The 25246-nt window shown below is 52.1% G+C and overlaps 10 protein-coding genes across 10 annotated transcripts; 5 read left to right on the forward strand and 5 right to left on the reverse strand.

Moving 5' to 3' along the window:
• Window positions 1-1333: 1333 nt before the first annotated feature.
• Window positions 1334-3374, forward strand: M431DRAFT_71199 (hypothetical protein; the record flags this gene model as incomplete). Its single annotated transcript, XM_024921870.1, has 3 exons — window positions 1334-2288; window positions 2365-2706; window positions 2764-3374. The coding sequence occupies 3 exons, from the start codon at window positions 1334-1336 to the stop codon at window positions 3372-3374; spliced, it is 1908 nt and encodes a 635-aa protein (XP_024780889.1).
• Window positions 3375-4133: 759 nt separating this feature from the next.
• M431DRAFT_489994 (hypothetical protein) lies at window positions 4134-7393 on the reverse strand (the record flags this gene model as incomplete). Its single annotated transcript, XM_024916747.1, has 3 exons — window positions 4134-5801; window positions 5871-6787; window positions 6847-7393. The coding sequence occupies 3 exons, from the start codon at window positions 7391-7393 to the stop codon at window positions 4134-4136; spliced, it is 3132 nt and encodes a 1043-aa protein (XP_024780890.1).
• Window positions 7394-8064: 671 nt separating this feature from the next.
• M431DRAFT_73518 (hypothetical protein) lies at window positions 8065-10142 on the reverse strand (the record flags this gene model as incomplete). Its single annotated transcript, XM_024922136.1, has 3 exons — window positions 8065-9318; window positions 9377-9988; window positions 10065-10142. 3 exons carry the CDS (start codon window positions 10140-10142, stop codon window positions 8065-8067), a joined length of 1944 nt encoding a protein of 647 aa, XP_024780891.1.
• A 492-nt stretch (window positions 10143-10634) lies between these two features.
• On the forward strand, window positions 10635-12032 carry M431DRAFT_477588 (hypothetical protein; the record flags this gene model as incomplete). The annotated part of the gene is made up of 3 exons (XM_024915580.1): window positions 10635-10862; window positions 10930-11506; window positions 11566-12032. The coding sequence occupies 3 exons, from the start codon at window positions 10635-10637 to the stop codon at window positions 12030-12032; spliced, it is 1272 nt and encodes a 423-aa protein (XP_024780892.1).
• Window positions 12033-14936: 2904 nt separating this feature from the next.
• Window positions 14937-17627, forward strand: M431DRAFT_206266 (hypothetical protein). The gene is made up of 5 exons (XM_024913395.1): window positions 14937-14989; window positions 15232-15296; window positions 16091-16138; window positions 16201-16808; window positions 16870-17627. Exons 2-5 carry the CDS (start codon window positions 15293-15295, stop codon window positions 17503-17505), a joined length of 1296 nt encoding a protein of 431 aa, XP_024780893.1. The 5' UTR covers window positions 14937-14989; window positions 15232-15292; the 3' UTR covers window positions 17506-17627.
• Window positions 17628-18934: 1307 nt separating this feature from the next.
• On the reverse strand, window positions 18935-19933 carry M431DRAFT_105444 (hypothetical protein; the record flags this gene model as incomplete). Its single annotated transcript, XM_024911580.1, has 4 exons — window positions 19656-19933; window positions 19502-19520; window positions 19335-19428; window positions 18935-19264 (listed from the first exon to the last, which is right to left on the reverse strand). Exons 1-4 carry the CDS (start codon window positions 19672-19674, stop codon window positions 18935-18937), a joined length of 462 nt encoding a protein of 153 aa, XP_024780894.1. The 5' UTR covers window positions 19675-19933.
• On the reverse strand, window positions 19585-19976 carry M431DRAFT_538392 (hypothetical protein; the record flags this gene model as incomplete). Its single annotated transcript, XM_024921032.1, has 1 exon — window positions 19585-19976. A coding segment is annotated over one exon (230 nt), but the record flags the coding sequence as incomplete, so codon positions are not given.
• A 284-nt stretch (window positions 19977-20260) lies between these two features.
• Window positions 20261-20925, forward strand: M431DRAFT_477591 (hypothetical protein; the record flags this gene model as incomplete). The annotated part of the gene is made up of 2 exons (XM_024915581.1): window positions 20261-20287; window positions 20353-20925. The coding sequence occupies 2 exons, from the start codon at window positions 20261-20263 to the stop codon at window positions 20923-20925; spliced, it is 600 nt and encodes a 199-aa protein (XP_024780896.1).
• Window positions 20926-21473: 548 nt separating this feature from the next.
• On the reverse strand, window positions 21474-22205 carry M431DRAFT_1140 (hypothetical protein; the record flags this gene model as incomplete). The annotated part of the gene is made up of 1 exon (XM_024911892.1): window positions 21474-22205. One exon carries the CDS (start codon window positions 22203-22205, stop codon window positions 21474-21476), a length of 732 nt encoding a protein of 243 aa, XP_024780897.1.
• A 1498-nt stretch (window positions 22206-23703) lies between these two features.
• On the forward strand, window positions 23704-25017 carry M431DRAFT_477593 (hypothetical protein; the record flags this gene model as incomplete). The annotated part of the gene is made up of 1 exon (XM_024915582.1): window positions 23704-25017. The coding sequence occupies one exon, from the start codon at window positions 23704-23706 to the stop codon at window positions 25015-25017; it is 1314 nt and encodes a 437-aa protein (XP_024780898.1).
• Between the last annotated feature and the right edge of the window lie 229 nt (window positions 25018-25246).

Here is a 25246-nt window from a genome sequence, read left to right on the forward strand (position 1 = left end):
TCCGAAGCCTAATCTCGCTGCATTACTCACCAAGACCCAATCTATTGCCTCCATCTGCACTAGACTTGGGTCGCTGCCTAAGCCAGATTGCGCATCATTTTCTTGTCAGTGCCGACGCCCAGTTCCTCGGGAATCCGCCCGCTAGGCCGTTGTCTTGACAGGTTGAGTTCTGACCCTCGGATTTCCTGAGTCGCTGGTTGGTAAGCCTCGTTGCCCGTTAGACGGCAAACCTTTTTTTCTTTTTTCTTTTTCCCGCTTAGAATAATTTGATTTTACAGCAAAATTAATCCCTTGCTCGACCCAGCCGGCACTTGTTAGTCTCGCCGGTCGGCCAATTAGCTAACTGCTTCACCCCCCAGGGCCCTTGAATCCAACACGCCTCCAAAGCTCCAAAAGGCGAATCTCTCACTCAATCTCCAGGGCCGAATCGCACTTCGGGCTTAGGAGAAAGTGTTGACCAGTTCAGGGAAGAGCTGTGCCCGCAGCAAACTCTTCACGCCCATCCTCAGCCTCGATGGATCCCAATACCTCCGGTGTCCGATCGAATGCCGGGCTTTACTAAGCTTAACCCCCAAAAGTCCGTGTGCCGTAGGCAAAAGGAGTGAATGCTAGATTGCAATCTTTGTCCACATCCTCGGGGCGGCGTCACTCGGCGTGCTCTAGGATGATGCTATGATGCGTGCATGCTTTGTAACATCCCACATGTCCAAGCAGAAAGCCGGTGGGGTTGACAGTTTTTGCGCTGACACCCCCTTGCACAGCTTTTTAGCATTTGCGCTTGGCATGGGTTACTGGCAGGATCCATATCTCCATTCACCTTTAACCTAGCTAGGGCTGATGGAGCATCAAAGTCCCAGAGCTATGGAATCCGTGCGAATCTCTCCGGGATCTTGCTAACAGCCTCTTACACACGGCTGGATTACAGATCAAAGAGCGAGCTGGTGTGGAGCCGAATGGCTTTTACTCAAACTTGCGCAATGGAGTTTGGGGAGACACGCAAATCGGGGGGGATATAAGAGGAAAGCTTGTGGCCATTTACTACCGGGAAGTCAGACTACAAGATATTCCAGAAACTTTGGTTACTCCTGAGCAGAGAGAGAGCTTGAGATCACACGAACTTGCTCTTATATCCTCTTATATCCCTGATTGTTTATTAAACAGCTTGATACGCTCATAATTTACTGTCTTATATATAAACAACCATCAGGCCTCGGTGTTTGTCGACAACTAGACGACTAAATCGATAATATATATACATCATAAACCGGACTTACACACTCATCTACGCTCAATTGTATCGATTATCACCAACACAATCAATCCCTCATCTACAATGGCGGACCTCATTCGCGATGCCGCCATTGGGCAGCTCATTCGCTGGGTTACAAAGAAGCGATATCTCAAGTATCCTGAAGAGAAAGATGATTTCGTTCTCCCAGAGCCCTGGGTCCAACTCATGAACGGCGTCCCCCTCACATCTCACAACACATCTACATCAGATGCCTCCACAGCCGCCGAGGGTAAAGAGACGGGCGGCATCCTACGCACCCCGTCAAACGGCAGCACTCGCCGAGATGCATCTCCACCCCCGTCTCGGGCCCCCAAGGATGAGGAGGCACCCACAGAGCCCCGAACACGGCATTCAGAAGACCATCACGACCACTACGGCGGCTCACACGAGCATGTACAACACTCAGACCTGGGCGACATGACGGCGCGGAGACTTCGTGAGGATGAAGAGCACGAGCTGGAAAAGGTCAAGTCTATTCCCATCGTGCCCCAGACGACAAAGGACGGCGCCATCCTCGTCGACTGGTATTACACAGATGACCCCGACAACCCGTACAACTGGAGCAGAAACAAGCGTCTCGGCATCAACATCCTCATCTGCTTATACACCTTTGTCGTCTACACCACGTCTGCCATCTACACCACCTCCGAGGGCGGCATCATGCAGCGCTTTGGTGTCAGCGAGATCAAGGCCACGCTTGGTCTGTCCATCTACGTCCTGGGTTACGGCATCGGTCCGCTCATCTTCTCCCCGCTCAGTGAGATCCCGCTGATCGGACGTAACCCCGTGTACATCGTCACCATGTTCCTGTTCGTCATCATCTCCATCCCGACGGCCTTTGCGCCAAACTACCCCGGCCTCATGGTCCTGCGTTTCCTGCAGGGCTTCTTCGGATCGCCGTGTCTGGCGTCTGGCGGTGCTTCTCTTGGTGACATGTACAGCCTGATGGCTCTCCCCTATGCCATGATGTCCTGGGTCGCTGCAGCCTACTGTGGACGTAAGATATTCCCCCCTTCTCCTCTTCTCATCCTATTCTATTTTGTCTTCTCATAGCTAACTTTTTTATTCTTTAGCTGCTCTGGGTCCTCTCCTCAGTGGTTTCGCCGTCCCCGCGGAGTCCTGGCGCTGGTCCCTCTTCGAGTCCCTCTGGGCCTCTGCTCCCGTCTTCGTCTGCATGTTCCTCTTCCTCCCCGAGACCAGCAGCGCAAACATCCTGCTCCGCCGCGCCCGCCGCCTGCGCAAGCTCACCGGCAACGAGCGCTTCATGTCCCAGAGCGAGATTGACCAGCACAACCTGCACCCCGGCCAAATCTTCCTCGACGCCCTGATCAAGCCCCTTGAGATTACCATGAAGGATCCCGCCGTTTTGTTCGTCCAGGTGTACACCGCCATCATCTACGGCATCTACTATTCATGTAAGTTTTGCTCACTCTTATATATCCTTCCAACTAAATAAATACTAACCTTCACAGTCTTCGAGGTCTTCCCCCTCGTCTACCCCGTCTTCTACGGCATGAACCTCGGCCAAGTCGGCCTCGTCTTCCTCTGCATCCTCGTCTCCTGCATCATCGGCGTCGCAGTCTACACCGCCTACCTCTACTACTGGATGAACCCCCGCATCGAGAAATTCGGCTGGCCCGTCCAGGAAGACCGGCTCATCCCGGCCCTGCCCGCCTCCGTCGGCCCCACCATCGGCCTCTTCCTCTTCGCGTGGACCGCCCGCGCCTCCATCCACTGGATCGTGCCCACCATTGGCATCACAATCTACGGCGCTACGGTATTCATCGTCATGCAGGCCATCTTCGTCTACATCCCGCTCAGTTATCCCAAATACGCTGCTAGTCTGTTTGCTGCAAACGACTTCTTTCGGAGCGCGCTTGCTTGTGGAAGTGTCTTGTTTGCGCATCCGCTGTTTCACAATCTCGGTGTTGCAAAGGGCACGAGTCTCCTTGGTGGGTTGAGTGTTATTGGTATTATCGGTATTTGGCTGCTGTACTTTTACGGCGCAGCACTTCGCAAGCTTAGCAAGTTTGCTGAGTCTGGGGAGGCTGATGAGGAGCCTATTACTCAGGAGAAGAATTAAAGAAGAATGAAAAACAGTTACGAGTCAAGAGTGGCGAAATGTCCTCATGAATTATTATTCCCTTTATGTATTTATTGGATTTATATTTGCTTTGTTATGGTTTGGTTTTGGTGCTTTGGGAATTAGAAACTCAACGTTTCTACTGGTTTTACTGAGCTAGATGGGGCATGGTACGGGGATAATGGATCAACATCAGGGTTTATGGGAGGGTGGTCTAATGGATTTCAGCTAACCTTTTGGAGAGCATCATCATAGTAATATCATGACAAAGCGAGTTCACACAAAAACAATTTCCCTAATGGCAATAATACCATGGCTAGTCTCATTCGTATCCTCATCTTCTGCAGCATTTGCATCTCATTCATGATATCTCTGCCCGACGGGGTGATTGTTCCCCCTCCCTAGATAAGAAATATGTACAAGTAGTAAGTTTAGAAGCATCTCTGCTGTAGCAAAGAGGGGGAAGTCAAACAGTTATCAAACAGTTGAACATGATAACACCCCAGCTTTATTCAAGCTCACGCTAAGCGAAAAGCCAGGCCACGTCAAAGTAACAAGGGGGGAAAGGAAGAGCAAATTAAGAAGAGAAGAAAAACTCCATTCGCGCCATGATGTCAGTTCCAACTGGGTATAAACCCCCTCTGAAGGTATACAGTAACCCAAATCCTCTACGCTTCCCTCATTAAAAATCAATGGAAGAAAAATCCACCTCCTACGCCGACCAGTTTTTTTTTCTTTGCCTTCGTCACAGAAGCCATCTCATGAATCACCTGGCATGTTCCAGCTATAATTTGAGCCATGACCAGAAGTAGCCGCAAAGCCAGTTCCCGACTGGCCGTTGAAGCCGTACCACGCCTGGTGCTGGGATGGCTGCTGTGCATGCTGCTGCTGTTGCTGTTGAGCCACACGCTGGCGAGTATTCTGCTGCTGCTGTTGCTGAATCTGCGATGAGTAAGCGGGATAGTTTCGGTCTTGCTTCGCTGCATTCTGGCTCGGCCTGGACGTCGAACTCTGTGGTCGGGAGTTGAAGTTCTGCCGGGAATTACGTGTCAAGTCCGAGTTATTGTTACTAAAGTCTTGTGCTTGTGCATTTCCCCTCGGCGCCATGTGGGATGTCTGGTTGGTATGTGAGGTGTTTCGGGATGTATTCGCGTAGGAGCCATAAGCATGTGAGCCTGAGCGATCTGCAGAGACTGACGTTGGCGCCTGCATGCTAGCAGTGGCCGTCGTTGTCGTCGCGGCATGTGAACCGTGGCCATAGTTCGTATACGAGGTGGTGTTGGTCGCATCTCTCTGATATGAATATGGCTCGTATGTAATTCTGTCGGTTGAAGCTGCTTCTGGCGCTCGGGTGCTAGAATAACGGTCGTAGCTGTTATACGTCCCAGAGCCAGCCATGCCAGCTGGCGCTTGTAGTCCTTGCCCATGAGTTTTTGACTGTTGCTGTTGCTGCTTTGGATCCGACATGTTTGGGCTCTGAAAGGCATCTGTTGTTGATGTCTCGTGAACCGCACCTCGTGTCTGGCGCTTGCCCGTCCGGGGGCTGCTCGTGGCTCGTGAAACAACATTCATTGGCGAAACAGCTCCAGTGCGTTGAAGTGATGCCGCAGCCACATTATGTTGCTGAGAATTCTCCAACGCCTGGGGCATCGCCGTGGACCGCCAAGCACTGCTCCGGCCAGATGAGTCTGCTATTCCGTAGGCGGGCTCCTGGGGAGTCTGGTTCTGCATCGATGTTACGACTGCTGCTACAACCGCTGCCGCCTGAGTAACTGGGTTGCCGCCATTAGACCAGTCCGAAGCTGCCGTGGTATTCAAGGAGCTGTGTCTGTCCTCTTGATTAGTGTTCCTAGTCGCTGCGTTACGCCCAGACCCTTTTGCTGACGACTTGGTTGGCTTTTTCATGCGTTCATGAGCCATTGGCTGTGTAAGCGTCTGCGTCTGCGTCTGCGTCTGGTCCTGCACCTCAGATGCCGGAACGTTGGGGTAGTACTGGCGTCCGTGAGGCAGGATTAAATCCGACAGCGGCATACTGCTCTGTTGTGAGGGTTGCGAAGAGCCTGCCTCGGAGACGCCCATGTTTGTATGGTTGAAATAGTCGTGCGGGACGTGATTTTGTTCCCAGTCAGTAGCAGTAGCAGCCATGTTGTTGGCCAACACATCTCCAATTGGCATTTGGTGGTGTACAGAATTGTCGGGCAGCTCAGGATAACCCTCTGCATCTTCATGAAGCTGCTGGTCTTCTGGTAGTGTTTCGTCATCTAATTCAACCTCGGCCTCATCCTGTTCATCCTCTTCCTCCCCATCTTGCTCATCTTCTATTGTGATGATGGCGTTGGACTTCACTTTCTTTGGTTTGGGGGCGGCATATTCACAGATCAAACCCGCCTCACGGCACCCGCTACATATTGGTGTTTCTCTCGGGCACTAGATGTATACCGTTAGTATCAACAAATCTATCGAACCAGATAAGAAATGTGTTGTTTGTTGTCTTACTTTGACTCTGCGCTGTTTACACTGGGCACAGGCAATTCTCGACTTGCCCCCCCTTCGTCTCGATTTCTTGGCGCTTCCGGCGTCTTCTAAGCCTGCATTTGCTTCTTCGCCCTCACCATTCGCCGCTTTGTTCTTCCTTCGGCTCTTCTTGTTTGTAGGAGTGGAGGTTTGTAGCACCAGTTCATTAGTAGTGACCGGGCCAGATGAGCTTCCCTGTATGTTACTCTGGGTCGCAGAAGTAGATGATGGATTTGAGGTAGAAGGCGGAGCAGAGCCCTCCTTGTTGCCGGGATGTACAATGCGAAGACGCTCTGCACCGTACTTAACCAGCATATTAAGCGACTCCTTCTGTAGTTCTGGGGATTGATTTGCAAAAATGTTGAACTGCTCCGGGGAAAGAGAGTCTGGATCAACACCAGCACCCTGAAGCATGACCATGGCGACATTTCGACGCCGCTCCGCCTCCTCGGGCGAGACGTTGATGGTGAGCAGCCCTGCAGCCGAGTTTTGTGCAGCTGCTGCCACATCCTGAGCATGCTGCTGCTGGCCAGTTGAGCTGCCGCTCCCTTCTCCTAACTGAAGCTGGCTTATCTGAACAGCGGCGGCGTCCTGAGAATCGAGTACACCTTGTTCACCTGCGGCCCCAGCATCGCCTGTTTTCCTCTTTCTCTTCCTCGACTTGTTGCCTTCACCACCAGGCGTTTTGTCGGCATCTCTCTTCTTCCTCGATGCATTTGGCGTCTTAGGCTGTTTATCTACGGTAGGGAGAGGACGTCGTGGAGGCGGAGGCTTGAACAAGGTTGCGAGTTGGGCGACTGTGCGGTGGAGCGGAATGTGGTCATAGTCAATGAATATAGCTCTACTATTTCGAGAAAAGGATATGATGAGCGATCCTCGACAGTCAAAGGCAGGCCGACCTAAGGCTATGTTAGCACACAGAGAAAGTTTACCAGAACGTATGGGATCATGTGCTCACTTGCTAACAGAGGATCAATCTCTCTCTGTGAGTATTCAGCAACCGGTGGCTTGACCTGGCTCTTGTGCTGTCGCTGCCAGTGCTGCATAGAGCCCTTGCAGACATACGAAAAGACCCAGTCCTGCGTTGCTCGCGACACCTCCCGCACCGCCCATTCACTTCCGTCGACCTGGCCAACCGCAGCCACGAGGTGGTTGGCAATGGACCTCTGCAACACTGGATCGTCGGCCGGCTGGTTCAGCAGAGCGTCGCTCACGCGCACCACACGGCCCGTCTGCTCGCCCGTCGACTGAGCTCCTCCCAGCGACGGATCCAGCCTGCTCAGCCCCTCCAGCGCATGACCATCGCCCTCCGACACTCCAAGCGTCAACTGGGCTGCCGCTGCGAGGTCCAGCCTTGTCGCAACACGCTCCGCCCGAGTCTCGCTGACCTTGCCGCTGAAGACATCACGGAGCTGCGACTGCAATTCCTCAATAGAGGCATGCGGCTGGCTGTCGAGCCTGCTGGGCTCCTCGTCTCGGAAGTTGAAGCTGGCGAGGAAGTCCATGGACCGTCTGCCCAAGGCCGATGGCGTGGGCGATTGCGCGCTGCAGAGGCTCTGCGGGAACTGGGCCGAGTCGAGCTCTTGATCTTGATGCAGAGACGGGATAAACAGACGGTGGTTCGGTGACGGTGAGAGCGGGTCCGCTGGTGGTGACCATTGCGGAATTGTTGATGGTGGATTGCGGATTGCGATCCTGGACCTGGCAGAAAAGAAATGCTGGGGGTGCGAGTTTGGTGAGGGGCGTGAGCCCAGCGCCAACGCGTCAGGGAAACATGGACCCTCGGCTCGCGTACTTCGTACTTGCTGATGCCATATGTGTCCAACTGTCGTCAAAAGCATTGCATTTGTATTTGCATCGTCGGCAATTATCAATTCGTCATTCATTTATGTGTTTATCTTATTCTTTTGTGCTGCATATATACATTCATCTTATACCATGACCAAGTGGCAACAGCATCGCCTCTGGTAGGTACCCAGTAGTACTAACCTACTAGACTAAGGGACTTACACAAACATGGCCGCAGAGTGCCAAGTGAAGAGTCCATGTAAGTGAATCTCATCAGAATTGTAAAACAAAGCAGCATCCCGTCCTAGATTCTCAAACCCCGGCTCATAGTGGTACATGTCATTATCAAATAGTACACGAAAACAAAAGAAATAAAAAAGCAAGAAACTCAGCTGTTTTCCTCAACCCATTGCTCTATCCGCTCCACCAAATCCGCCTTCTTGCCGCTCGTACTGAGACCCCGGGCACCGGCAACATCCTTTAGTTGTACCACTGTCATTTTCGAGAGGCCTTCGCTCTCGACGGCAAGCTTGAGCTGTGCCATGCTGAATGTGGATCCGCTTGGTCGCTCTGCAGCCGGCTTTCGCTGCTTTGCAGGACGCTCTGAGGTGTCATCTTCCGCCTCTCGCTTCAAAGACCTAGATCTGACGGCTCTGTCGGTCTCGTCTTTCAGCGTCTCGGCCCAGTCTTCCAAATAGCCCCCAGCACGTTTGCTTATCGCCTTGTTCTTCGGCTCCGTCAAGTCTTCCGGCTTGTCCGGTACCTCCTCGTCCAAGGCTAGGGTCTGCAGGATTTTGTAGTGCCACTGAAGGGCCGGATTTGGATACTTCAACGGGTTGTAGATACCCTTTGGAAGATTGAGCTGCTGGACAATTATTCTCATTTTTGTCTTGAGATCCTCTGAACAGTCAATCCTGCGGTCGGCGCTAATCTCTCGCAGGTCATCTGCGGCAGGGAGAGGATAAAGCCACAGGCCCGCGGGTAGATATGGAGTCCCAGAAGTTTCGTCGGATTGCTCCCTCGAAGGAATCAGAGCAGCAAGTATAGGCTGTGCGTTGGACCGAAGCACGCACCAGGCGAGGCTAATCTTTTCGTCTTTCAGTAGTTTCTGCCAGAGGGCTGAAAATACACGGGATGATCCAATATAATCCTCTTCGCTTGGGAAGATGAAGGTGGATTTCTTCACGCTTGCCCAGACAGGCAACATGTCGCGCTTCTTGAATCCGATAATCCGAATGATAGGCGAGCCGAAATCCCTGAGGTTCTTCTGTTCTTCGGGTGTGAAATATACATACTCGCCACCAAATTTGTAGGCCTTCTTGATCTCTTGTTTTTCGACAGTCCTTGCAGAATCCTCGGCAATTCTTGTTGTCTCACCCGTTGCAATCTGGGCCTTTTCTCCGTCAAGCCAGATGTAGCACGTTCTGGCCGGTGCTTGTCGTTGCACAATGTTGTAGCCCTTGACGGTTATCCGAAGTCCAGGCGCAATTTCAAAGGGCAGATGAAATAATGCTCGTTTGGCCGTCTGCTTGGAGTTGATATTTGAGATGAGCGAGTTTAGAAGAGACAATCCATCTCCAGATTTAGATGTTCGGACTTCTGTAGCATTGGCCTCTGCACTGGGATCACGATATACGATGTCCTTGGCATTTGTCAGCTGCGTGGCAAAAGAAGTCACAAAATGAGATGAGAAGACATACATCGTAAAACTTGCCAAGGTCAAACTTTGACTCTCCTCTTGTGATTGGGAATAAGTCGATTGTAATGCCCAAGTCATACAGATCCTTTGCTCGCACAGCAGCAGCGGACCTCGCCGCCTTATCTGATGCATGTGGGTCGTCGTTGTCGGTCACGATGAACAGTCGCCGACTGCCAAAGTTGGCAGCCTTTGTGGTAAATATCTGGTTGGCGCAAAAGAGCACGTTTGACATGGAAACAACATCAGTGGTAACCGGCTTCAGCACCTCGTCTTCATCGTCTTCATCCTCAACCAGTGCCTTCAATGCCTTGACGTCGTCGGCCGCGGGAACATCGAGGTCAGTGAAGAGATAGCAATTCGGGTATCCTAACCCACCGCGGCCATCTTTCTCCTCGCGAAACTTGGTCTTTTCCGTGCCAAAAAGAAGGATTCCCATCATATCTTTGGGATTAGAAATGATGCGCTGCTCCATCAGATGGTGGGCACACTTCAGCGCAGCTTGAACCGGGCTGTCCCGATCAGCCTTCTTAGAGCTAGAAGCGGGAGGAGGTTCAAGCATTGACGGGCTGACTTCAATGGCCAGCAGCACCGCATCTTTCTGCGCCTTGAAGTTCTAGATGAGATCGTGTCAGAGAGGCAACTTCAGTGTCAAGCTAGGTTAGATACTAGGAATCACTGCTGCGACTTACAGACTCGTCAAGCTCCTGCTCTCCTTCGTCATCCTCGTCGTTTTCTTCCCTCCGCCAATCCCGCTGTTTGTCTGCCATTTTCAATTGAACGAAAGTAATAAAATTGGTTTGTTTTTCTTATGTTTTCTTTCTTCTCTTCTCACATTCACCGAACGAGACAATCAGCCACTCATATTAAAGACAGTGAGAGCCAGGCAACCACGCGGGTCAAAGTGGATGCGCCGAACAAGCTCTCAGGCAAACGCGACAAGCCTAGGCAGAATGCGACAGGGATCCGCGAAGTCACGTGCAGCTCATCCAAATTGCCGACAGCCTTATTGGTGGACGCTGGCTCGGGTTCTGCTAGAGGGGTACTTGTTGCCGAGCATATACCGAGTCGATACACCACCGAGGCCTCGGGTAGTGTCTTAACAGGGCGTCATCCCAGTGCTCGATTGCCACTCTCGGAGCTTGCCTCAGTGATCTCGGCGCATCGGTGTCTGACATTGTTCGACGGGTATTCGATTCTTTTATTCTTCCCGCAATGCTCCGAATTTTCTCTCCTTAACCACCCAATCTTTGCATCTCAACATGGCGTTAAGGCTTACTACACAGCAATTCTCCAAGGGACTGTCAAGGAGAGCGGCAGCTCCTCTTGGCCTCTCGCAGCTCAACAACCATGCTAGACATCTGGCCACGCCGGTCCATCCTGTGACGCAAGATGCGACTGGCTCCAAGGGACCAACAGCCATGGTCTTTCTCAACATGGGCGGACCTTCGACGCTTAACGAGGTTGGGGAATTTTTAAGTCGACTTTTTGTATGCACAATTGAATTCAATGCACTCTTCAATGCCAATGCGCTAATCATAAGGTGGAATATACTAGGCTGATGGCGACCTGATTCCCTTGGGCAGACTTCAATCATACATCGGGCCATTGATCTCAGCACGAAGGACACCAAAGATCCAAAAGCAGTACGACGCCATCGGAGGTGGCTCCCCGATTCGAAAATGGTCAGAATACCAGAGCGAGGAAATGTGCAAGATCCTGGACAAGATCTGTCCCGAGACGGCGCCACACAAGCCGTACGTCGCTTTCCGCTATGCAGACCCATTGACCGAGGAGATGTATCAGAAGCTGTTAGCCGACGGCTTTGGAAATGGAAAAGGTGGCAGAGCGGTCGCATTCACCCAATATCCGCAGTACTCTTGTTCCACAACTGGTAGCAGTCTTAACGAGCTATGGAAGTGGCGGCATAGACTGGAGGGCAAGAAGGCGTCGGAAACTGGCAATGGTACCATTACCTGGAGTGTCATTGACCGATGGCCCACTCATCCCGGCCTTGTGGAAGCTTTTGCTCAGAACATTGAGGCAAAGCTAGCCGAATACCCCGAGGAGCGGAGGCGCAATGCCGTTCTCCTCTTTTCAGCTCACAGTTTGCCCATGGATGTGGTCAACAGAGGTATGACTTATGCTTGCGTCCCTTTTTCGTCATCCTTCTCAAGCTTACCGATCAAACAGGCGATCCGTACCCGGGCGAAGTTGCTGCCACCGTTCAAGCCGTGATGGAGCGGCTGAAGTTCTCTAACCCTTACAGATTATGCTGGCAGTCGCAGGTCGGTCCGAAGGCTTGGCTGGGTCCTCAGACTTCTCACACAGTCGAGAACTATATCGAAAAAGGCCAAAAAGACTTGGTTCTTATTCCAATCGCATTCACCTCTGATCACATTGAAACGCTGTACGAGCTTGACATTGAAGTCATTGGTGAGAGTGGGCACACAGATACTGTCAAGCGGGTGGACAGCCTTAACGGCAGCCCCGTGTTCATCCAGGCGCTCGCCGACCTCGCAAAGTCTCACCTTACTTCCGGCCAGGCGTGCTCCCTGCAGATGGGCCTGCGGTGTCCCGCATGCAAGAATGAGAGATGTGCCGAATCTAAAAAATTCTTCGCCAGCCAGCAAGCTGCGGTTTCTGCCGCTTCGGCTTAAGAGGATGATGACGGACAAGGAAAATGGACATGCTTTGGGGGGTTTCCGGGAGGGCATGGTATCTGTAAAAATATTTCGGGAGCCTATTTCTATGGTATGATTACTTACTTCAACTCGTATATACAAAAGCAGTATCTCGGTATCGGCCAGATAGGGCTGAGTGGCGGGAGACTCTGGACTGCACATACGTGAATAGACTAAAACTGGCACTCACCATTACATAAACGCACAACAGGCCTTGCCATGATACCGAGGACCCTCGGAACGGATCGTGCGGCTCCAAAGTCTATCACAAGCTGGGGAGAGGGCAGACAAGGCTCGGCTATCGCGAACTTGGGAGCCCATGCCTCAGCGTCTGTGTGCCCTGATCCAGACCCACACAGAGCTCCGTATATGCATTTACCTCGTATGTGAATGTATGTTGCGAAGAGATTTCCATGGCAGTAGATGGTACACATACGACCAAACGCAGGCTTCCGTCGAAGGGCGGACTTTGCGGTATTGTTGCAATGGACGGAATGAATGCAGAACGTCAGGCTAGCCCATCATGTTGCGGTGGTTGGTCTCGCTGACGTTTAGCTGCAGATGGGAGGCTGGAATACGATGTCGCCCCTCCGCATCGCCGGCCAGTCATGATGGGCCACGGCCATGTCGAGAATGTTCCTGTGATGCCACCTACCAGTTCTGAGAAGGGGCGAGAATACCAAGTGTTGGTCTGCTTTTTATAGGACTGTGTCTAAGCAGAACGACGAACATGGAGTCAGATGAAGGTAGTTGGGAGGCAGTGCGCTTATATACTAAGCTTGAAGGAATGTTTATTACAGCTCGTCTCACAGATAATCCACATGTTGCTCCATCCGAGTACAGTCAGCAGAGCCATCAATAAGAACCACTTTGTCTTGTTCATCATGTGGGGGTTGGCATTGTTTGTCGTGTGGGGCGGCTCTGATATTGCATGTCGATCGTGTGTGTCTCACCACAAAGAGTCGAATTAGCAGCACCCGACGAAACATTTTCTGTATGGCTATCGTATATCTGCAGGTGATATATGCACTCCCTCAGTTATGGGTAAGACTAATGGTTTATCAATGTATGTATGGCCAATATACGAGATCCGTCTGTGTATCCAAAGGGCTGCAACTTTGGGTGTTAGTCCATGTATGTACAATACGCCGTACATTTGTGAACAAGGCCACTTTGTGGATCAGTGCTGAAGTGGGCTCTCGACAGCAGATTCAGGTGCTGCAGAATCCATAGATAATCAATCTTAAATACAGATCTCAGTAGAAACACTCCCCAGCTTCTTTCTATTCCCAAGACATCAACGATCCTCGTACTTGCCGGGTTATACTGGCTCATCACGGCTGATGGAACGATTTACCCTACAATTCCGAAATAGGCAACACTCTGCCCCTTCGTGTTATTAGGCACCGCGTCGGATATTAGCCTCTGCAAGGATGTAGGCAGTTCCCGGCAGGTTTCTGGTTTGCCAGCGAAGCCGTTTTGGTTGTTTCACGGCGGTGCTACTTTTCTGCTGGTGGCACTACCATTGTTTTCTCTCATCCAGTCAAACACGCGTGTTAATTTCTCTGGCCGTCTACGGTGCCAAAGAAGGCACAAGCAAGCAGGGAGACTGTCTCAGTCCACAGAAGCCTTCGGGAGTGTCTGATCCAGCTTGCCAGCTTTCCGTCCCGCCATGTCTGTACTCATACCCGTTTGTGTCGAGTCCCTTGTGCAGCGCAAACAGGCAAGCAAATGAAGATGAGCTTTTGCCAGCCTATAAATAGCAGGTATCTTATGAGCATGAAGACGGCATGCGGCGTTGGTACTGGTACTGTTACTGCGAGTACATGTACAGGTGGCCGGCAGTAATACGAACAAAGGAGTAGCGAGCGTGCGGAGCAATCTGGAAAAGAAACGCCTGGAGCTCCTGAAATTAAGTGATATACATTAGGTGCTACCGGGAGCGGGTGTACCAGTACTCGCACTCGTGCCATGCCTGTCGTATCAGCGAGATACCCAAGCCGTCCGTCATGCGACCCTTAAGATTTGACTCGAGCATTCCGAGACGAGACAAGGCCTCAAATTTGCCAGACTCTTGCTCTTGATCCCGCCCAAGCCTCGATCCACCACCTGCATGGCGTTTCTTCTTCAGCCAGATCAGGGTTCAAGCCAAGGTACAAACAAACCCGCTCAATTGGGGGCCCCTCAAACTGTGAACAGCATCGCGTCTCTACTCCAGAAAAGGTACCTGGACCAAGCCCGATCCGCCGCAGCGCCACACAGCGGGTGTGTTGTGGCTCGTGCGGAATCAAAGCCTGCGGCCAATCAGCGGCCCCCAACGGCGAGCCATGCCCTGCACCTCTGCTAAATGACCACCGCGCCAGGCCATCGGTCCCCTGGAAGACTAGCCCCGTCGCGGCCTAGCTTGCTAATGCACCCCCTTTTGCCATATTGACCACGCCAGATTGAAGCGAGCACTGCTGGACGAGCTACTGTAATGTAATGGCACAGGTCTGTAGCGTACCTTATTAGCACCAGGTAACGGGATTACCTTGGCAGTAGATACAGTAGCAGCTGGGAGCCGTGGTACGAGCAGAGGTACTCATACCCCGAGCTCCGCGGCAGCCACTGCACTCATCCCCGTACCGGTACTCACCAGCCTGTGGAGTCGGGCCCCTGGGACGCTGGCCAGCAGCTGCTGCACCAAGCACCAGCACCAGCACAAATTCCCCCCCGTCATCACCCCCGAAATTATCTTCCTCCTGCTCGTCCTCAACTGGCCTCATTGCACTTCACTTCTTCACTCTCCGTCATTGCTACTTCCTCTTCGACTGGTTGAGCATCTTGACATTTGTCCTTCAATTCACCGCGGTCGTTTCTGCCTCTTAATCCTATTTCTTCGAACCCATTGACACGCGTCGTTATCTGCTAGGGTCTCAGCGCATTTCTCCTTGGTAGGTCGCTCCCATTGTTCGAGTCGAATTCCCCGTGCACAAACGCCCGCGATGCCTTCAGAGCAGCCCCGGAGCAGACAGGCGCGAGCAGCATCTGCTTCTTTCGAAGGCTTCCATCTGCTACGCGCGCAAGTTGCCCCGGGCCCTGAAGGCCAACGAAGCTGCTGTCCACTCGTGGCTCCTGGCCGTTTGGCTGCGCTACTCCTCCCTGAGACGGCCTCAACAGCTAACCAATCGCGCAGACTCTCGTGCCTTCTTACCATTCTTTATTAAACTTCCTTCGGCCGCTCCTTATACATCAATATGGGTAAGAATCTCTCTTTCTTTGAGCTCTGCATGGCCATGCGTGTCCCGTCCACGAGTACGAGGAGGGGGCAGGAGGCATTCTGGACGTGCCACGAGGCACTTCACCACGGCAGCGGGCTTGGGCAACACAAAAGCATTGGCGCCTCCTTTTTCCCACACCACCAAATTTCGCGTCTTGCTCTCCGTAACCACATTCGTTGCTCGCCATCTACTGTTTCTTGGGTCGCTTTTTTGGGCAAAATCAACATTTCCGTTGCTTCAAGTACAAATTCCTTATATCCGACTTTCGTAACCCGACATGACTTTCGATCTGGTACACCATGTCAAATCGCGGGCCCGCAGCCTCCAGCTCGACAAGACCGCTCTGACGCCGGCGATGATTGCTTTGGAGCAAGTTGCAGCTCAGGCTCAAGCAACGAAGCGACTGAGCGGTTTGTCAACCGTGCAAAATGCTTCCGTCCAGTTCTCGGTCCCTACTTTGGTCCCAGCAGCCATTCGCCGCTACCGCAGCATGCTGGAGGTCGACGAACCACCCAGAATTGGACCATGGAGCCCCATGTCTTACGATGAGCTATACTCAAGCCCTATACAGCCTGCCGTGGGATCGGATGGCGACCCAAGCTCTGACCAGTCGACGAGATCATGCTCTTGGAATACAAACCCGCCGACCTCGGTTGGAAGCCAAGAATCTGATTTCTCCAGTCAGAAGCCTATGCCCTGCCCTCCTGCCTCGTCACCATGCATAGTTAATATCACAAAGTATTCAAAACCACAGGCTAACATTTGTCTGTTTAGCTTCCAACGGTGCCGATTCACCACAGGGCGTTGCCTCGCCACCTCCTGGTACGTTCTGCGTCCCATTGTCCTATCTACCAACACAGCAATGTTTCTAACGAGTACAATAGCCGCCTCCCCAGCTGCTGTTTCTGACAACAAGAACATTGTTCGACGAAAGCTGACCGGCTATGTTGGATTTGCCAACCTTCCCAACCAGTGGCACCGTAAGAGTGTGCGAAAGGGCTTCAACTTCAATGTGATGGTTGTTGGCGAGTCCGGTCTGGGCAAGTCGACTCTGGTCAACACTCTGTTCAACACCTCCTTGTACCCTCCCAAGGAGCGCAAGGCGCCTAGCCTGGATATTATTCCCAAGACTGTCACCATCCAGTCCATCAGCGCTGATATTGAGGAGGCCGGTGTTCGTCTGCGCCTGACCGTTGTTGACACCCCCGGCTTTGGCGACTTCGTTAACAACGATGAGTCTTGGCGCCCCATTGTCGACAACATTGAGCAGCGTTTCGATGCCTACCTCGATGCTGAGAACAAGGTCAACCGAATGAACATTGTTGACAACCGAATTCACGCATGTGTCTTCTTCATCCAGCCCACTGGCCACTCCCTCAAGCCTCTGGACATTGAGGTTATGCGACGTCTCCACACCAAGGTCAACTTGATCCCTGTCATTGCCAAGTCCGACACCCTGACGGACGAGGAAATTGTCAGCTTCAAAGCCCGAGTGAGTCACTCCCCTTTTCAGCGTTCATGATGATTGGGTTTGCTAACTAGTACGTTTCTAGATCTTGGCCGACATCAAGCACCACGGCATCCAGATTTTCGAGGGTCCCCGATATGAGCTCGACGACGAGGAGACGATTGCCGAGAACAACGAGATCATGTCCAAGGTTCCTTTCGCCGTTGTTGGCGCCACCAACGAGATCAAGACCGCCGACGGCCGCAAGGTCCGCGGACGTGATTACCCATGGGGTATCATTGAGGTCGACAACGAGGAGCACTGCGACTTTGTCAAGCTCCGACAGATGCTCATCCGCACACACATGGAGGAGCTCAAGGAGCACACCAACAACAACCTGTATGAGAACTACAGAACCGACAAGCTGCTTGCTATGGGTGTTTCACAAGATCCTAGTGTCTTCAAGGAGGTCAACCCTGCTGTCAAGCAAGAGGAGGAGCGTGCCCTGCACGAGCAGAAGCTTGCCAAGATGGAGGCCGAGATGAAGATGGTCTTCCAGCAGAAGGTGGCGGAGAAGGAGAGCAAGCTCAAGCAGTCAGAGGAGGAGCTCTACGCTCGCCACCGGGAGATGAAGGAGCAACTCGATCGCCAGCGCCTGGAGCTCGAGGACAAGAAGCAGCGCGTCGAGAGCGGGCGGCCGATAGAGAAGGAAGGCAAGCGAAAGGGATTCTCACTGCGATAAACGGCCAGTGGTCCCGCCGCCCGATCGATCTCGAGTTGCGAATTGCTTTCCTGCACGATCAATATCAGAATATCCATGATGTCCATACAATATCTGCTCGACGCCTTTCCTTTTCTCTTTTCGATTCTTTGTTTTTTTTTTTTGTCGCCGCCTTCTCGTCACTTTATTTTAATCATAAACTCGTATAATCGCCGCCAAGAAAAGTTTTGTCTTCCAGAAGGGTGGGCAAGGAAAGAACTTTGTTATGAAAACTGGTCATGCAGCATGGAGAAAGTGCAGGACTATGAAGCATTGCAAAACTTTGACTTGGTATGGTGGTCGCGGCCGGATAGGGCTGAGGCTGCTCCTCTCGAGGGCAGCGTCTAATTACTTGCCAGGGTCTTATGGGACTGGGCAGGCAGGGCGATGCTCTGGAGGGAGAGAAAGTCGCCAGTTAATATCAGGTTGTCCCCTGCCTTTGGAGCAGTTGTTGGGAGGGTTGGGGCCGCCGTGCGAAAAGTCACTCATTATTCATTCCCTACACGATCGTCACACTTACGCTTTCCTTTGAAATCTATGTCGGGCAAGATATGGCCGAAAATACCCTGCGTCTCCGGTCTTTTTCTCTCAGCACGCCTTTCGGATAGCTCTTTGTTACCTGTCTGGATGGAGCAGCGGACTGCGGATTTGAATTTGACTGGAGCAAATGGATGGCTGGAGGAGGGTTGAAACCGCAACTGTTGTATTTTAAGTCGTGTGATTGACGTCTCAACACATGATGGTATGTCTAGGCTTGTTTGTCGTATTTCCTAGCTAGTTTGATTTTACAGTCTCTATTTTCCTTTTTTTCAAAACTTGGAACTTGAACATGACGCGCGCGTGAATCGAAATGACAATGCTAGACTCTGATTCGACCGCCTGGCTGGATGCTGCAGCTATCGTATAGTATATAATATCGTACACTTAATTTGTATATCCATTGAAAACCAAGCATTCCTTGAGCATGTAGATGCCATGAACTGGGCCATGAACTTGCTTGCCTGTGCTCAATGTTGCGCGGCACAACTCATGCTGACATGGCACATCCTCATTATGGCAGTGGCGCAGGGTATAAGTGATCGCCTCAGTGCCGTTTTCCATCGCATACGATAGAGAAGAGGTGTCTCCATCATGCTCGTTGATAGCCCATTGACAAGATGCAAGTATGAGCTTTCAGAAGCATAAAAATGAGAGAAGGGTGTGTGATTTTTTTTCTTTCTTGTTTGACGGCTCCTTGGTCCTACTGGACCAGTAGTTTAGTTTGGGTCTCAGTAATTCCCCTTCATTAAACCTCCTGCTTTTTCGTTTCGTTTTACCATTTTTTTTCTTGCTTGTTTTCTTTTCTTTCTTCATATATCGTTTATACTTCGAATTTCATGCCCCCGTATCGTATCATATATCAAGGCGAATTTCACCTCCTCTTCGCATTCCTCAGCAAAAACGCTCCCACGACACCAGCAGCGATGCCAATGCCGCTAACAATGGCGACGCCCAGCAGGCCTTCCTTGGCGACCTTGTCGTCGATGAGCTGGCGCAGGTCGGTGGCCTGGAGATTGGCGGGCTCCTTCTCGAGTAAGAGGTCGTTGTAGCGGCGGGCCTCGCCGTAGTTGCCGAGCTTGTAGTTGCCGAGGGCGAGGTAGTAGAGGCACTCGCGGCGGCGCTCGGGGGAGACGCGGAAGATGTCGGAGAGGAGGCGGACGCCGAGTTGCTGGTCGTTGCGGTTGTTTGACTTGACGAGGCCCTGTTTATTTGGTAAGGTCGCTTCTTGTGAGTCTTCATTTCTTTGTTTGAGAGGGGGGAGGATTGCGAACCCAGGCGTAGTTGAATTTGGTCTGGACGCCGACCATTTCGCCTTCTTTCTCGAACTGGGCGCGCAAGACGCTTAGCTCTGAAGGGTTCAGAGGCCTGTGTGGTTATACGGTGTTAGTTTTAGCTGGGGATGTATCGTACGATGCGAAATCGGAGAGGAGGGACGAACGTCTCTGCGTCGAGGGCGTCTGTCATTTTGAAAGAGGCGATTAGTTAGCTATGCTGTAATTCTGTGATGGGCTTTTCTGCGCGATGGTTTTGGACAAAGAGGCTGGAATTGCAGCTGTTTGCGCCGAGGAAAGAGACAGGAGCGTCCATCTTACAGGGGAGTTCTGTGACCATTTTTGGCGGTTTTCGACGGAACTTTTGTATGACGACGGCGCAAAAGAGTCGGTTTTAGCTCAAGGAAAAGCGTCAAACGATCGAGAGGGAGAGGGTGGCGCAAGAGAAGAAGAGAATCAATGTCCCTCTGAGTAGGAAGCCGAGAGAAGGGGGGGGAATCGAGGGAGGGGGCGAGAAAAGACGAGAGAGATATAGAGCAGCAGGGGAGAGACAGCTAGAAGAAGAGCTGATCGAAGTTGCTGGCGTAAGGATGATTGCTTGGTCTCGTGAGTTTGCCAATGCGGCTTGGCTTGGCCTCATGGTAAAACAAGCTTGTGCCGAGGAGTGTGGCTGGTGGGGGAAGCGTTGCGGGTGTGGCTGAGCTGGGAATGACGTTTTGGGTTCGGAGGGGTGTGGCTTATTGACGGCACGGGGGGTTGGTCGTCCCGGGCGACAGATTTTAGAGAGCTTCGTTATTTAGCATTTGGACATTGCAACATTCGCTCGCTGATTGACCAACTAGCTTAATCTTCTGCTACCACACGCAACCAAATCACAAGCTACAGACAAAAAGCAATAGCTTCCAATCCATTAAACAGCCGCCACAATGCTTCTCGCTGAGGATCCAGCCACTGTATGCTATTTGCCCAGAAACACAAAAACAATGGCCCCAAAACTGACTGACCGACTCGCCCGCAGCTCATCCACCACACAATCAACAACTTCAACATCCAGCCCGACAAGCTCGCCGTCAGCCGCATCGCCGAGTCCCTCTCCACGCTCCAACAAGCCCGCGAGCTGCACGTCCGCGACTCCGACTCAACCCTCAAGCGCCTCGCGCGCCAGCTCAACACCATCAACGCCCAGCACGACGAGCTCCTCTCCTCCCACTCGTCCGCTGACCACGCATCCACCATTGCGCGCCTCGACACGCACAAGTTCCGCGTCGCAAAGGCCGCCTCCGACGCCGAGATGGAGGCCGAGCGCCTGGCCCAGCAGGCCGCCGACCTGGCGGCCCGGCTGCAAGAGCTGGAGCTCCAGGGCGTCGACGGCTCCGAGGAGGGCCGCAGGCGGGATCCCGTTGATGACGAGGTGCTGCTGCGGCTCAAGGTGTATCGCAGCCTAGGTATTGAGATTGAGCGTGATGAAAAGGATGGGGAGTGGGCGCGTGCGGTGGTGCGGAATGATAGGAAGGGCGATGTGCATGTGGTGAACATGGATAAGAAGTTTTCGCGCTACTTTTACGCCAATTACTTTTGGCAGACGCTGTGATTGGGGGGGAAGGCTTTTGGTTTTTGGAATTTTGGGATTTGGGAAAGATACCATTCATTGTTTATGAGGAGTTGGAAAAGTGCTAGTTTGGACACGGCGTTGAATACTTGTTACACGAGACATCATCATTGGAGGTGTGATACAACATGCAGGATCGAGTATTGTCACATATTGAAGATCAAACATGTATTAATCTCATCATATTAGTCTCATCATGGCTAAATGAATACTAGGAAGAGAAAATAAAAGAGCAGAACCAAGTCAAATTCCAGAGTATAATTTATAAAATCAATCGCATGCCATGTCCCTCCCAGCCTGTAAACGCCAAATCGGATATCCGTTCAATCCGTCCATACCTTTCATGAGAACGCACTTGACCCAAAATTTCCGCCAGTAAGTAAATAAATGACAGGCTACTCATCTGCCGTCATGAAACCTTGGACCTTTGATCCCGGGGCCAATTTTGTAGTCCAATTTTTCTGTTTCCCATATTCGTCATATCGTTAATATTCACCGTAATGCAACATGTGCCGCACCAGAGCCCGCGGTTAAAGAAGGTTCCTCTTGATTGCTTTGGAAGACATCGTCATGGGAAAGTAGCTGTCAGTCTGGTTGGAGCCAGGCATTCCCAAGCGCGGAGCTGAGGGCGCCCGAGCCTTTGAACTGTTGGGAGAGGCCGTTGACACCATCCTCTTCTCGGGGCTACGAGCGCGGCCTTTCATCATGAGAAACCCGCCGTCTGCCGCGCCGGTTGGGCCTCCAGACAAGGTGCGCCGGTGATTGCGATCATGCAAGCGGTCGGGAAGCTCGGAGCGCGAGTTGATGGTTGTCCAAGCTTCGTCGTCGTCGCCCAGCCGCCATCCACCGACACCTTCAAAATCTCTCTCGGCGCCGACGCTGGGAATGAGGCCCAGCCCAATGTCGCTGGCGGGAGTCACGGACCCGGCCGAGTAGACGGAGGAACTGGGTCTGCGGCGGCGATGCCTCTTGAGCAAGGTGGACGAGGCCGAAGGGCTGACGCTGTTGTTGCGGCTGTGAACAGACGACGAGGATGACGGAGTTCTCGGAGGTCGCAGGTGAGCCTTTGTGGCGCTCTCGGTGAGATGGGACAGGGATTGCGAGACCAGGGAGAGCGCAATGTCGAGGTAGACGACGAAGACGCGGAAGATGAGGACGGAGAAGGCGAATGTGGTGGTGATGCCGGCGAAGATGGCCAGAGGGATGGTGGTGACGATGAGGAAGGGCACGATAAAGGCGTAGATGGGATTGAGGAGCGCCATGGGGATGCGAGATTTCAAGCAAAGACGGTGATGGATCATGACATGGCTTGTGGCTGATAGATGCTGGTTGTGTTGTTGTTGATGGCGATGATAATAATGGTGTTGAAGAAGAAGGATGAGTTGTAGTAGAGTAGTAAGTAAGTAAGTGAGTGGAGAGAATTGGTGGTTGCTGTGAACAGCTTTGGTATCGAAGAAGCACGCGACACGCCAGTACAAAAATAATTGTGTAAGCCAGAAATAGATGTATATTTTATCAAATTGGAGAAAAGAGGCTCAAGACGAGACAAGAAACGAGACAAGAAAGGAACAAATCCCAATCGAGGCGGATTGTATAGTCGCACGAAGCAACACAAAGTTTGGGGGCGACGGAACGTTGGAACGAGACAAGGAATGGAGACGATGAACGACAGGGCGGCACGGAGCAATTAAGTAGTGGGTCAGCGATAAGAGGAGCAGGGAATCTAGTTTTAAAACATAACAAGGTCCAGAACAGAAGAGACTCGGTTAGATGAATGAATTGGTGGCGGATGGTTTTTTGGGGTGTGGGAGGAGGCGTCAAGGTGTGCTTTTTGGGAATCCGGGAGCAAGATTTGCGTGCGGATGGATTACTGATTTGGTTATTCTAAGGTATCTAAGGGCCCTCGAGTATCACATGTTTTTTTTTTTCCTTTGTCTGTGTATGGCCGGATGCTACTGGCCGGAACCGGGGTATTTTATTTTTATTTTATAGAGTGGATAGAAGCCTATATAGGTAGGTGCCTTAAACATCAAATGATTATTACAGAGCAATACAGAGAATGTTACTCCAGGCAGCACAGCACCGAGGAGATGCATGAGGCACCTGCAACAAGCTAACAAGGTACAGGCATCCAACCTCTTAATCTATCATGATTCAATCGCCAGTGCGGGGAAGCGCGCCATGCCGCGGCGTGGCTGCTTGGTGCTTATTCAGGGGAGGGTGCGAAGCTTTTCGGCGGATAAGCAGCTAACGAGGCATATGTGAAAGTCGGGGATTCTTCATGAACTCGGGGATGATGATGTGAGATTCTGCGAGAATGTTTCGCTGCCTCATCACCGCTGGCTTATATATCCGATAACAGCTGTGACAAGAAAGACGAGACGAGACAAGGCTGAGAACGATGAGATGAGATGAGATTAGATGAGATTTGCGGCCAGAGTGGATCGCCGGCAGACGGCTGCGAATCCCCGCTTTCTCCACCCATTTTCACCATCTGGAAAGTTGGTTCACGGTTTGATGATTCAGTGATACATTCAACGCATGCATCTCGGCTCTGCTGCTGTTGTCTCAGCTCAGCCAGACAACCAACCAATCAAACTCAATAACTAAATCAGTCACCTATTGAGACATAGCCACAAGTCAAACAGCATCATTGATTAAACAGCCTGAGCCTTGTTTGCATTCACGATTCAAAACCCCCCAGCAAATCTCATCCATCAGACCTCATTGACACGTCTGTTGATATCAAAACCCACAACCATGTGTCAACACCACCAAAACCAACCTTCTGATGACGCCAACTCCCAACCTCCACCAGACAAACCAGTCTACAATGATCCCTTTCCGTGGCATCTCGGTGCTTTTGACGCCCACTGCCATCCAACCGACACAATGTCCTCCATCGCCTCTCTCGCCACTCTCAACACCCGCGTCCTCACCATCATGGCCACTCGCTCCCAAGACCAGCAACTCGTCGCGGATGTAGCATCCGAGCACGGCATCACAGATTCAGCATCAATCACAACATCATCCTCGGATACCGTTTCACCCCGTAAAGGATGCAAAGTCGTTCCAGCGTTTGGATGGCATCCCTGGTTCTCCTACCAGCTATACGACGACTCCATCCCCAATCCCACATACAACCCCCACAACACCGAGGATCCCAATAAATCTACTGAACAAGATGCCAAAATCGCTCACTACAAGGCCGTTCTCTCTCCCACCCCCCAAGATCAATCCTTCCTCTCTTCTCTCCCTACTCCAACCCCCTTATCAGCACTCATATCATCCACTCGCCAATACCTCACCTCGTTTCCCCTCGCGCTCGTTGGAGAAATCGGCCTCGACAAGGGCTTTCGTCTCCCCCAACAGCGACTCCCCGACGACGATTCCTCTCGAGATGAGAGCCTCACCCCCGGTGGACGCGAAGGTCGTCTCCTCAGCCCCTTTCGAGTGCAAATGCAGCACCAGCAAGCCATCATGCAAGCTCAACTACGACTAGCAGGAGAAATGGGCAGAGCCGTCAGCGTACACGGTGTACAGGCTCACGGCGTCTTATACGACACAATAGCAGCCTGCTGGAAAGGCCACGAGAAAAAAGTCCTATCCCGCAGAGAGAAGAAAAGAATTGCCCCTGGCGCCGAAGAAAGTTCCTCTTCAGACGACTCCGACTCCTCATCATCCAAAAACATGCCCACAACAGAAGACAGAACTAAGAAGAAGAAGAAAGCCGGCGGCAAGCCCTTCCCGCCGCGGATATGCCTCCACTCGTACAGCGGCAGCGCCGACATGCTCAAGCAGTGGTTCCACCCGGCCGTCCCCTCCACCGTCTTCGTCTCCTTCTCCACGGCCGTCAACATGAGCACCGACGGCGGCAAGACCAAGCTCGCCGCCGTCGTGCGCGCCGTGCCGGACGACAGGATCCTCGTGGAGAGCGACTTGCACGTGGCGGGCGGCGAGGCGGAGGCGCTGCTCGAGGACATGTATCGGCTGGTGTGCGAGATTAAGGGGTGGGATCTTGAGACTGGGGTTGCCACGATAGGGGCGAACTTTGAGAGGTTTATACTCGGATAGACGGCATTCTTTTCTTCCCCTTGACATACAATGGTGTCAATGATATATTTATTTGTCTTGTGTTTGTCTCACTTTGCATGGGTGTTTAAAAACATGTAGAAACAGCGTCAATTAGGTGTATTTTGATAAAATTAACTTGAGAAACCGCGTCATCTATTGCATGCTTGTTTGATCCTGTCCTCCAGGTAGTGTATAACGCCATTCTAACCAGTGTGGATATTATTGTTTG

Source organism: Trichoderma harzianum (genome assembly GCF_003025095.1).
Source record: "Trichoderma harzianum CBS 226.95 unplaced genomic scaffold M431scaffold_1, whole genome shotgun sequence".
In the NCBI taxonomy this organism is placed as follows: Eukaryota; Fungi; Ascomycota; class Sordariomycetes; order Hypocreales; family Hypocreaceae; genus Trichoderma; species Trichoderma harzianum.